Genomic DNA, 12,576 nt, shown 5'->3' with positions numbered 1-12,576 from the left:
ATATTAACCCGTGCAATGATGTACTGTGAAATTGTATATGTATACTGTTTTAACACATGTTCAACAATATGGGATAGACAATCCTAAATTATTTTTTTTAATCAAAATACTATTGTTGTGGGATTTTTAAGGTAATAAGTTAAATATAATTGGAACACAGGGCATTTTTTAAACTTCCTACCCAGATAATTTGAACTTTTATAATGGTGAAATTTTTGCTTTCTTTTAAATTGAAGATGTTAGGATTCACTTGACTTCAGAAATTATGTGTAAAGATCCGATGCTAAAATATAAACTTCCAGTTTGAATGTAAGTGGAGCCCTCAGTGGAGAGCTGAACATGAGATTGGTACAGGGTTTTTATATATTCTCATTATGCTGAAAGCTCTTTAATACAGAACAATGTAAAGGAAATAAAAAAGAATCAAGACATCCTTCTATAGATAGGGATATAGCTGTGAAATGAAATTTTTATTTAGATAAATAGATGTGTTTATGCATGTATGTTCCTTACGTTAGTCATGTGAAATTAGATATATTTATTTTCTGTGACAGCTGATTTAAAAAACAGTGTTTCAATATATCTCTTCGTATTTTGTATATATTTATTAGGCTAATTGTGATCTTAGAAGACAAATAGATGAACAACAAAAACTACTTGAAAAATACAAAGAAAGGTTAAACAAATGTATTTCAATGAGCAAGAAGCTTCTAATTGAAAAGGTAAGTTTACTGCTCTTAAAATCTTTGTGACAAAAGCTGGGAGACTGCTGTAACACTCCATTATGATTCCTTCATTTTCACTTCAACTTTTTCACATTAGTCACATGAGATTGAAACTTTGTGTCCATGGTCTATATGGCACTATTTTTATAAACCTGAATAAGCTAAATAAAACGTTTAGTCTTCTTCACATTGGAGAAAACATACATTTTTTAATTTTAGGATTTATCCATTGTAAATAATTCAAAATAGCAAAGCATGGAAGTTATGAATTTAATGTGTGGCATATTTTCTGGACAAATTGTAAGATCACAGGGGATAAAAGAATTTTTGAACATAATCTGTTGTGAAGAGGAGATGGATAGTATCTATTTGTGAGACACTTAAGTGGCTACAGTAATTTTTGATGTAAAATGATAAAATGCCATGTTAGCTCAGAATTAATGAAAAATAGGAAATGAAGATGACTACCTTTATACTACTATTAATGAAAGAATAACTTTTTTAAAATTTCACACCAATTATATTTAAACTCATAGCAATTTATTAGAAGACATGGATACCTTGTTTCTCTCCCTCTTCTTTAAAATAGCCTGATTTTAAAAAAATCTTTAAAAGTTAGTAGCAAAACATATTATTAGAATTTAAGATACAAAAAAGTTAAACAGCCCCAGTGCCTTACCTAGTGCTAGCTGCTGGATCCTGCTGTCATACACAATGGCACAGAGTGAGCCACTGGAAGATTCAGGAGAATTTTCTCACTAGCATGTCATAAATAAATTACTGCAGATCTTTTTAAGTCCTAGCATGAGGGGAATGCGGGGAAAAGATGTATCAGATCTGTTTGGCATGATGGTAATGCATACCTTCAGACTGACAATATCACAAGGGATATTTCCTGTGAAAGGCCCTTCTTCAGTCTAGAAGTCTGTTTGTAAAAGGAAGCCTTAATTCTGACAACTTCTCACTCTTTGAGTGTGTGATTTTGGGCCACAGACATTTCTTATGAAGCAAGCATTTGTAGCAATCAAAGAGGTTTCCTTGTAGGTGTTCATAGTACTCTTTCTGTGAGGGAGAGCAGGCAGACTCAGTTGGTTGTCACATCCCAAGGGTGCTTGTGGTAAGTGCAGGTTCTGAGAAGGTCATCTGCTTCTGTCACTGCAAGTGAATATCTGTTAAGCCTGCCCACAGTGTGTTGCCACACAGAGGTCCCTGCCCCAGGTCACTTGGTACAAACACTCACATAATGCTCTGTCGAGGAAGTTTCCAGGCCAAGCATAGGAAGTGCTTTCTTCGGTATCTGAGTCAGTTTATTTGTTGTAGTAGACATATACTGATACATACAATCTTAATTGTATGCTCTATGATGCTGATACTCTAAATAAAATGGTTTTTTAATGATGAAGAGCAGCAAACTTTATAGGAAAACAGAGCCAAACTCAGGGGAGTTTTTGGTGCAAAAATGGTCCTCTAGTACTGGTTCTGTCAGCTGCAGGCAGATGCTTGAGTTCTGTTGAAATTAGAATAAATGGGGTAAATACTACAGTGTATTTTTGTTTACTCTCCTCTTACCCCTGCCTTAAAAGGCTGTTGACTTTTGAACACTTTGTTACTAAATATGAAAATTTTTTGTTGTTTCTTAGAGCACACAGGAGAAGCTGGCAAGCAGAGAGAAGAGCATGCAAGACAGATTACGCCTGGGGCATTTTACAACAGTTCGTCATGGTGCTTCATTTACTGAACAGTGGACAGATGGCTTTGCATTTCAAAATCTTGTGAAGTTAGTCTATGTTCTTAAAGTTCTCACTAATTGTTACTTCCCTCTAGTGGACTTTTTTATTACTCATGTCCTAGGATTGAAGCAGCTTTTCATATGTTGTATTTTGCTTTGCCTTTTGAAGACTGAGAATAGAGTATAGAACTCTGTTAATCAGGTGAGGGAATGCTGAGGTTGTGTATCTAAAAACAGTTTGGTTCCACTTTGTTTTAACTATGTTTAGAAAAGCATGAATGTGGTAAATAAGCAGCACATAGTTATTCAACTCAGCTGATAGAATTCTAAAGGTAAATCAGTGAATTTTCAGGGAGCTAACCAAGTATGACTGGTGGTCATTGGGACAGATGAGCTCTGTGAAGTTGTCACTGGTCACATAGGTGCTACCTGCACATCCTCATGGCAGCAGCTTTTTCTGGCATCCCGCCCCTTAGTGCTGTGAAGGATCAGTGACAGATCTGGCAGCCTCAGATAGGGTCTAGTGCAAGTGGATGGTGGAGAGCACCCACCTGGAAAAGAGCTGCCATAGCAGGGATTGCAGCAGAGATGGGACAAGGAAAAGGGCTCTGCAATACTCTCAGAGATGGTGGTAAAATAATTATGCAGTGCTTCCAAATTAGTTCCTTGGTAATGAATCTGATTCATCAGAGATACAGATAGATATATAGATGGAAGAATACATATATTTTAAGAAGTAATTCACCATGATCTTCATTTTTGAAGGGCAGTATTTAGTCTTAGCATTATGGGATTGCCTGGGGCACTGTTTTTCTAAACAGTTTTAAAAACAGTCTGTAGATGTGTTTTGCATAAAAGCTGTAATCGTTTGCCACACAACAAAACTGATAATTTATTTGGGAATGGCCGGATCCAATTCAATATTTGGCCTATAAAAATTAGTTGCTCTCTACTGATGCTGTCAGGGGGTGTTTTTGATGGTATAAAGTAAGATATCCACCAGTTCAGATTATTTTTTCTTTTTCTAGTGCATAACACTTTCAAAAACAAAACAAACAAACAATAAAACAAAACAAAACAAAAATTCTCACAAAACCCTGAAACAACAAAAACCAAACAAATCCCCCTGAAGCCACCATATATTTAAAAAGTAAATTGTGCCATAACTTTAGCAAAATTTTTCCACTTAATGAAGAACACTGGTGTTCGTTCTCCTAGGAAATATTTTCACATGCTCAGTAAGTTTTTTAAATTTTCTGAACGCCTTATCAGTTAAAAAGTTCTTGAAAAAATGCAAATTGATGAAACTTTAATAAAGGTTTTTTTGGGGTTTACAGGCAGCAAGAGTGGGTGAATCAACAAAGGGAAGACATTGAAAGGCAAAGAAAGCTCCTGGCCAAGCGAAAGCCTCCAACTACAAATAATTCTCAGGCACCATCTGCCAATTCTGAACCCAAGCAGAGGAAAAATAAAGCTGTGAATGGGGCAGAAAACGATCCCTTTGTTAGACCAAATTTACCACAGCTGTAAGTTTAACATTTCAATCAGTCTTTTACATAAATTCTGAGATATTGTCTGTGTGTGTTCTATTCAAATAACAGCATAAAAAGACACTTGGTATATTCAGCAGCTATATTCTCACTAAGGACTTGCTGATGCTAGGGAAATTTGCACCACTGTCTATGAAGTTGTTGTACAATTGCACTGTCTATGAGGTTGTTCTACATTTTATTTTTGGTAAAGTCACCAGAGAAGGGCCCATTCCGGGGATAGGCAATGTTTTCTGATCTAGAAGTCTCCTTAGCTTGGCTTCTTAGTCTTGTAATGTCACTGATACTGATTGAACTTTTCTTTATCCCCATTTCTTTTAGGAGCTTCTCTTTTAGTTGGAGATTATTTTTTCCATATAACAGTATCTAGTTAACAAAAAAAAAAGTCTTTTTTCAGCCTTTAGTATGTGACGACATGTCTTAAAACAAATGGAAATATCCTTTCTCTCCTTCTGAATGCTGCATCCTGAGACCAACTGTCAGAAGTTACTGATCCCATTTCACATATTGACAGTGTTTTAATTTTTTGTCATTGAAACATAAAAATTGAAAGTTCTTAAAGGCCTCTCTTTTTTTCTGGGGACATTTTTTTCCTGCAGACAAAAAGGGTCTAATTCAAGGCACACAAAGATGTGTTTTTGGCATTTCATTTGAATATTTTATGAAATTGCTGCTTCAAGGTATTAGTTACTGCCCTTTAGGCTAAGACACTGCAGCTGATAGTGTATTTGTTCCTAGTTTATTTTAAAGTAAAAAGTAAATAATTAGGCTTAAAAAGAGTAGCAAATTGATCTGTGTTACTTTGCAGAAGTAAGCTACCTGTATTGGGCATAGTCATTTGCCACCTCTCAAGTGTGGAGGCAGTAATTTATACCTCTGGGGATGGAGGGTATTTAATTGCCCTGGTTAGATCTGCTGAATAAATAAATACATTTGGACCATCCCTTTGAAGACAGCTGCATGTGTTTTACATAATGCATCATTCTTAAAATTCACATTGTGAAGTTGTTTTACTGTGATAAAAATACCATGAAAATACAGTAGTAAGGCTGGCAATGTAAGCAAATCTTGTTTAGCATTACTCATGTTTTGGTAGAGAGCTGAAGAGTCATTGCTCATTGTGACTTTTTAGTAATGCTTAGTGCCTGTGTTTCTTCTTAGAACTTAATTAATACTTCAGCATAGTACAGTAAATATTGCTGTTGTGTTAAAAATAATACTGCTGTGTGTTTGAATGTAATCCCTCCTGTTATTAAAGGCAACATTTAAGTAATGGAAAATACATGGAAATTTACAGAAATTTTTATTTGCTAACTTTTGTCTGGTTATGCTCCCATAGTCTTATTGCTCCTATGAGAGATAATGAAATACAAATTAGGGAAAAAATACAGACAACATGTTCTAATTTTTAAGTAGGACAAGATGAGTTCCTGGTTTTAAACTTTGGAATATTTTCTGGCATTACATGGTGTTAAATAATTTCCAATTTAGTAAAGACTGCAAATTTTCATTTCATCTGGCTTAACCAGTTACATGTTAAATGACACATGAAAATGCTTACTTGTTATGGAATTGTTAGGAGAACAATAAAAATTGTCCTTTTGTATCTAATGCTAGAAAAAATTTAAGTAGTTATTGAATCAAAACTGTTTTTGCATTTAAGTATCATATTTCGATCATTATCTAATCTAGATATGAGATTACTTGCCTGTATCATAAGCTTATAAATTTTATTTCAGGTCTTTGAGGAGATCTGTAATGCATCCTGAGATCACAAGATTTAGCCACATTACACTCTTAGTACACTCTTACTTGAAAGGGGTCTTTTGTATTCAGGATTTGTTATAACTTTGTATTGTAGTATTATTTGTTGACTCCATTTTGCTTCTCAGTACAGAATTAATTGTTTTGTGTATCTTATGCACTTCCATTTTAGAGTAAATTTGTCATGTGTTCTATGTGATTCTCCCCTATTACATTGCTTATCACTGTTTCTGCATTACTTCGACAGTAATGATCTTAATTAGTATAGTCAAATGGAAAAGGTTCTGTTTTTATGAGGCATGAGGAAATGCAGAACTGCTTGAGATTAATGAACTAAACCAGTAGTGAATTAGTACAACATAGATGCAAGTGATCAAGCAGGTTTATTTAAAACATACAAACTGCTTCCTGTTACCAACAGGTGTCTTTACTACTGCATTGTTTCTTTAAAAAAATATCTCCAGCTTCTGGTATTGATGAGACAAAATGTTCTATAGCTTTGTAACAATCAGGAGTACTGAAGCTTTTTCTGCAAACAGGTGTCAACTGTTTTGAAACAGACTGAAGGTGTTGCCTGAGGTATTCTTAATAAGGACATTGTTTCAGTTTAGCTGAATTTACTGTGGTCTCTGATAGGAATGTAAATGCAGAATTTTTACTCTGTATTTATTGTTCTAAAAGTGGCTAGCTTGCCAGTGTCTTGGGAATGAATGGTAGCTTGGTGCTTCAAGTAACATGGAACACATGAGTCTAAACATTGTCCTGGTTTTCCATCATTCTTCCCCTTTTTGTGGCCTAAGCCAAAACTAAAAAGTAGTTTCAATTTTGAGAGTTCTGTTTTCTACTGAGCAGAGTAATTTTATTAGTCTTATGTGAAAGGAATACATTTAAATATATTTAAAGAAAAAAAATTATTTGAAGTAGAGGTTGCCTTCTTAGCCCTGGAAAAAATGTGTTTGAAAACTCTCTTCCAAATTCTTTAGAGACATGAGAGAGGATTCTGTAAGACTATAATGCAAGTCCCCACTTTTTGGAAGCAGCTCTTATTTCATGAGACAACTGTTTCTAGGAGCAATGTTTTATTTGGTTTAGATGATGGAATCCTTCCTCTGCAGCTTCAGCCATTTCAGTTGTATTCACTTCCCTGCCAACTCTTCAAGTGCTTCCCAGTTCCTCCATAGTAGCCTGTATGCATCCTCATCCCTGCATGCAGTTTGGACTGGGAGAGCAGAGAGAGCTGGCAGGATTTGTTACTGTAGCTGAACAAATGCATCATAGCAGGAGCATTCTGTTCTGTATGGAACAAATAAAAATATTTTCAGGAAATTTTCAGGCTGAAGTGCCAACAATGTGTCTGGGCTTTACTGGACAAATAAAAACAGCTCCTTTCCTGAGGCAGTCTATTTCTAAGGCAAACATGGAAACAATGGGTGAAAAGACGTCATGAAAGGTTTTGACTTGGTTGAAGTTTATTCATCCTTGTAGAAATTTGGGGAACTGGAGTGAGAATAAGCTTGGACCAAAAGGGAAGAGTTTCAGAAATTGTAGCCAGAAAACTTGCATTGGATGTGTATATGGCTGTTTGGGAGCATGGCTGCATTCTGCTGTGCTTATATTTCTAGGATGATTTTCCAGCAGGGCAGAGGTGGGAGGAGAGATGCTTGTAAATGTACCAGGCTTGATCATGGTGAAAACCAAGGAACACATGGCTAGTTTGGGCTTTTTGTCTTGTCTGTACCCACTAGTGAAATAATTTTGACTGTAGAAGGTTTTGTCTGCACTTGTGAGGAAGACTGGTTATGTCAACACATGTATATTGTGTAAAAAGCTTTGAAATCTGAAGGTGGAAATGTAAGCCTCTGATAGGCCTATTCTTTCTAATTAAAAAAAAAACAAACAACAAAAACCAAAAGTTTTAATTGATGGTGATCAAGTCTTTCAGGCCAGGAAAACCATCTACTTTCTTCCAGCAACAAGTAAGAGAGGTACATTGTGGCCCTTTATGTCACAGGAGAATTATGCTACATACACTGATTATGTCCAGTGCATTTTGGGAAATTTCCAGAATTTATTGCATGTGTTTCAGGGTTTATTTGGCTGCTGGCAGCAGACAAATTAAAATTATTAAAATACAGCATTTATTGTACAGTAATTTTGTGCAGAAAAGATCATGGTCAGGACCAGACTGTTACCATATTTATTCATGCAGTCTGTTCCCAGCTGCTCTTCTTCCCCAGTGCTCCTCAGATTAGCCCCAGACCTGACTATCCAACTTAAGATGGCAGCAGCCTGGTTTCTGGTTTGATGTCCCTGCCCTGTGCTCCTCAGCCTTTTCTTCCTCCACGCCTGATGAGACCTGTCTGTCTCAGGTGATAAAGGAGCAACCCCTTCTGCAGGAAACTGTGATGTGTTGTAGGTGCCTTGGATGGTTCTCTGAGCAACCAGATCTAGTAGGTGGCATCCTTACCCATGACAGGAGGATTGGAATCAGATGATCTTTAAGGTCCCTTCCAATGTTCTGTGATTCTGTAATTCTGTTTTCAAAAGATGCCTCCAGCTGCCACTGCCCTGCAAAAGGTATGGTGAGTGGATGCAGGTAGAAAGTGGTGGGCTGATGGGGAGCAGTCTCTAGGCTGGTAGGATGTTTTCAGACTGTGCAGTGAGCTGGTGGCATACAGCCAGAAAGCAGACACTGTTATAAGCTTACTGCTGTTTGTTGTGTGCTATTTTAATACAAAGTACACTGTATTTTTAGATAAAAACTAATAGACTCCTAAAAAAAAGTGTTTCTGAGTATGAGAGAATAAAGTTTTGTTTTTCAGAAGTAAAACAAAATCCAAAGTGACTATATCTGTGTACATCTCTGTTTTATATACCTTTCTCCAAAGTGTGGTGGTCAGTAATGACAGTTTTAGATTGCTGTGAAACGTGCTGTGCTTCTAGTAGAGTTAGATTTGTAAGGAAATACAAAGTTGGAAAACAATCATTGGCTTATGGCATAGAAACATGGAAAGAGTGACTTTGAATCTTAATGTTTTCAATATGACGCCCAAGTTGTGCTCTGTGCTCAAAAGGGCTGCTTCAGGACTTTTTGAAAGGCAATGCTTGCTAGAGCAGCCTAGTCACTTTGTAACTGTGTGGACACATCAGGTGTTATAAAAAGGACTAAATTTTCCATATTATGTTCATTTTTAAGGGGATCTGGTGTTTTAAGGCTCTCAGTGTTCACTGAAAGTTCTGGTAGGTCATGTCATAAACTGAGTGTGTTTTACTCGTGGTTCAGCTTTGCAAAGCCACCCAAATATACTCACTCATTTTCCTGAGAAAGACAAACTTTACTATCTGTATTTTGGGAAATGCACAACCTGTAATTTATAAGAGACAAGAATCTGGAAACAACAATATTCAACCTTGTAAACATTGGCATTGGTCTTTTTTAACTGAGAACTTAATTACACACATTAAAAAAAAGAGTAGTTTGTTGTTCTAACAGAAGTATTGAAAAAGTGTCAGGGATATTGTTTTAAGTCATATAGCATAGTCTGGATTTCTTTGATAGTGCTAGTAGATGTATTACAGCAGGGATTGGAGCATTTGTTTCTTATGTTTCCTGATGTTACTTGGATTGTATAAAGTGCAAGTAGTTTTCCAGCTTTCCTAGCTATGGAGACAGTGCATTTTACATTTGCTTTAATGCCTCTTCTTTTAAGATGTAGCATAAGCTGTCTACACCCAGAGGAGATTCTTCTAGGAAAATAATATAAATGTTAGGTCCCAAAATCTGGTAGTAGGAAACCTTTTGCTTTTCTTGGAGAGGCAAATTTCCTCCCTCCATTTCCTTCAGAGTGTTCGGGGATGCCTATTGAGTGTAATACAAGACTGCTCTGAATTTCAGTAAGAAAAAAAAGATGCAGGGTAACATGTCTTAAAGAAACTATTGCTTGCCTCTCAGATTCTGACAGGATGTGATGATGGGTGCTTTTGTCGCCTGATCTGACTGTTTTCTATATGACCCAGAAGGCTGATGAAATAACTACAGTCTTCTGAGGCTCTTTCCAATTTATTGAAAATTTAGATGGTGTGGTCAAAAAAATCCTCAGTAATTTCACTGAGATGTGGTTGAATCAGTTTTCTGTTCTGGTCAAATCAGAAAATGTGCAGCAAAATTCTGTATTTATAATAACAGGAATGAAAAGGGCTCTATGAAAGCTTCAGAACCACCAGATTTATCTGAAAAATATGCATGCCTTTATCAGCAACTTTTGAGATGCAAGAAGAATACAGGTGTTGGAATTCTGAAAACTGTGGTGAACTTGAAGTTTAAAAGGGAGGAAGAAGTTTCATATTCTATTAGATTTCGGCAAATTTTGTTGAAGTTGGTTGGCATTTGCTGTAACAGAAATCTGAATTGTGTCCCTCATCTCTGGGAAAACTACTGGTGATTCTCAAGACCAGAGTCCTCAGATTCACAATATATTGCAAGTCCTCAGACTTCTAACCACCTTGCATAACAATCTTCCCAGCTGATCGATGAACCCATGGAAATATGGACTTTGTGAGAACATATTTTACTGTGAGTTGTAGGTTTATATCATGCAAGAAGCATTAGGTCTAGGCAAAACAATAAAAAATGTAATTTTAATTTCTTTCATAGGGATTTGTGTGAACCCTTTCAAGGAGGCCATACCTCTTTCTCCTTCCTCATCCCGTTTCTCTTCCTCATATGTGCATAGTTTCTTACCTGGAATTTAAGTCTCTTGGGTTTATTTTTGGGATGGTTTGTCCTTTCTGTTCATCAGATGGATACTGCATGCAATCAGTTCACAGGTTTCGTAGTTACTAATGAGTACAAAGAGTCCAGATTCTCTGCATGATAACTGACTTCATGTCTGAGCGAGTCTATAGACAGTGAGGGACTACTGAATTATCTGTAGCCAGAAATTGCCGAGGAAGGGAAGATGCAAACAGAACAAGCAGGAGAGTCACATGTAAATTCAAAGCTGAATTTGTGGTTTCATGCAAAATGTAGTGCTAATGAGCTTTAAATGTATGGTTTTGCACTACAGTCTGTAAATCACAGCTCAGAAATCCAGTGTTATCATTCTTGTCTAATTTCTGAATGTGTTAGAGTTGAGAACCAAGCAGTGGAGTAGCATCAGCTGAAATCTGGGATGGTGATATGATTCAAGATGCACCTAGGTAATTAACAGGCTATCTGGAAGAAGCAAAGTGGTTCAACAGGAGAGCAGTTAATATTGGAGAATACCAAATACAGGCATTCTGTAGGTATGTTTTGACCCTGAAAAGACAAATCCAAGGTGTTCAGATGGTTCAAAAGTGTACTTCTACTGACTTCTAAATAACAAGATACTGGATATATTTTAGTTTCTAAGTAAAAATGGTATTGTTTTCTTTGCCACCATATAAAATTATAATTACATGATTGTTTCATTTTTCAGTTTGACTCTAGCAGAGTACCATGAACAGGAAGAAATTTTCAAGCTTCGATTAGGACATCTCAAAAAGGTATGTCTTTTTAATCACGGTCAAACCCATAAAAATTAGTACTGTCAAAATGAAGAGATAGGTTATTGAGAACTGTCTTATTGAAAAACCTAATACTAAAATTGCTGTACTACTTTATGCCTGATAATGGCCTTCCTTTTGTTTCTGTTTGTGCAACTTGTCATAAATACTGGGATTATAGGGGAACAGTAATGAATCCATCCAGTGTAACACTGTACTGGTTCCTTAAATCCTTCTAAGAGTGCCATCAGTGATGATGCCACCAATCCTGCTCTTTCCCTTCCACTTTCTGAGCTCTTGTTTCACAGCTCAGTGAGCCAGCCAAGTTTGATGCATGGACTCTTTATTTTTGTTTTTTTGGCCTTTAGAAAGGTCCAATTCACAAGCATCAGTACTTCTGAATTAATGTAACATTTTCATTGTTTGCAGTATTCACTTCAGTTGTTATCAAAAATTCTATCACGAGAGAATATAATTTTCTTACTTTTATGGAAAATCTGTTCTCTGTGTCCTAAATTTTTTCTGCAGATATTTTACTCTTGTTTTTGACTTTTGAAAAAACCTTTTTCTTGAATCTCATCATTCTAATAAATCTGTGTAGTGAGATAAATATTATATGAAGAAACTACTGCTCATTCAAGCAAAGATTTTGAGGAATAAACTGTAAAATGGAATGGCAGCTGATGCAGACAGAAATATTTCAACAGGAGTAAAAGAGAAGGACTTATATGTGCTGAGTAGTAGTTCCCAAGTTGTTGAGTCAAAACAGGTCGTAGTGTTTTCCCCTTGAAATATTGCAAGTCTGTTGCAGGCCTGTTTTCTTCAAATGTACAAGCCACCTGTTATAAATCCTACTATAGTAAACTGAACTTGGTCCCTCGAGAAAGCTGCAGCTGTTTCTAAAGAATATGACAGGAAAGTACTTGAATCTGTAGTAGGAAATCTGCATATAATTTGCTGGCACTGGTGAAGTAGACTGCCCACATTGTCCTTCATTGTTAATGGTTTAGAAGCTCCAGCTTCACATAAATTCTGTTAGGAAATTCTGTAGGGTTTTTTCCATGTTTTAACTTTATGGAAGTCTAATGGGAATTTCAAATGATAGATGAAATTGAGGATTATTAGAGGATTCTTTAATACTAAAATATTGATTTCACCTTGAGCATCAATGCTGGAGTACTTTGCAAAAGATGGAAATTCCTTGACTGAATGCCAGGGGTGAAACAAATGTTATTCTGAGCAAATCATACTTGACTATATGTGAAGAAAATAATAAAAATAT

The 12,576-nt window shown here is 36.1% G+C and overlaps 1 protein-coding gene across 4 annotated transcripts in view; it reads left to right on the top strand.

Annotated features, from left to right (window-relative positions):
• TLK1 (tousled like kinase 1) overlaps positions 1-12,576 on the top strand; it is a 68,020-nt gene that overhangs the window by 39,484 nt on the left and 15,960 nt on the right. For all 4 annotated transcript variants that reach the window (XM_021552449.2, XM_021552450.3, XM_021552448.2 and 1 more), the window contains exons 9-12: positions 612-722; positions 2,366-2,502; positions 3,792-3,980; positions 11,228-11,294. In XM_021552449.2, the coding sequence (XP_021408124.1) occupies positions 612-722; positions 2,366-2,502; positions 3,792-3,980; positions 11,228-11,294 (504 nt within the window). The remainder of the gene's footprint in view (positions 1-611; positions 723-2,365; positions 2,503-3,791; positions 3,981-11,227; positions 11,295-12,576) is intronic.

Source organism: Lonchura striata, chromosome 8 (assembly GCF_046129695.1).
Source record: "Lonchura striata isolate bLonStr1 chromosome 8, bLonStr1.mat, whole genome shotgun sequence".
NCBI lineage: Eukaryota > Metazoa > Chordata > Aves > Passeriformes > Estrildidae > Lonchura > Lonchura striata.
The sequence above is the reverse complement of the archived record's forward strand: the minus strand, read 5'-3'. Positions and strand labels throughout refer to the sequence as shown.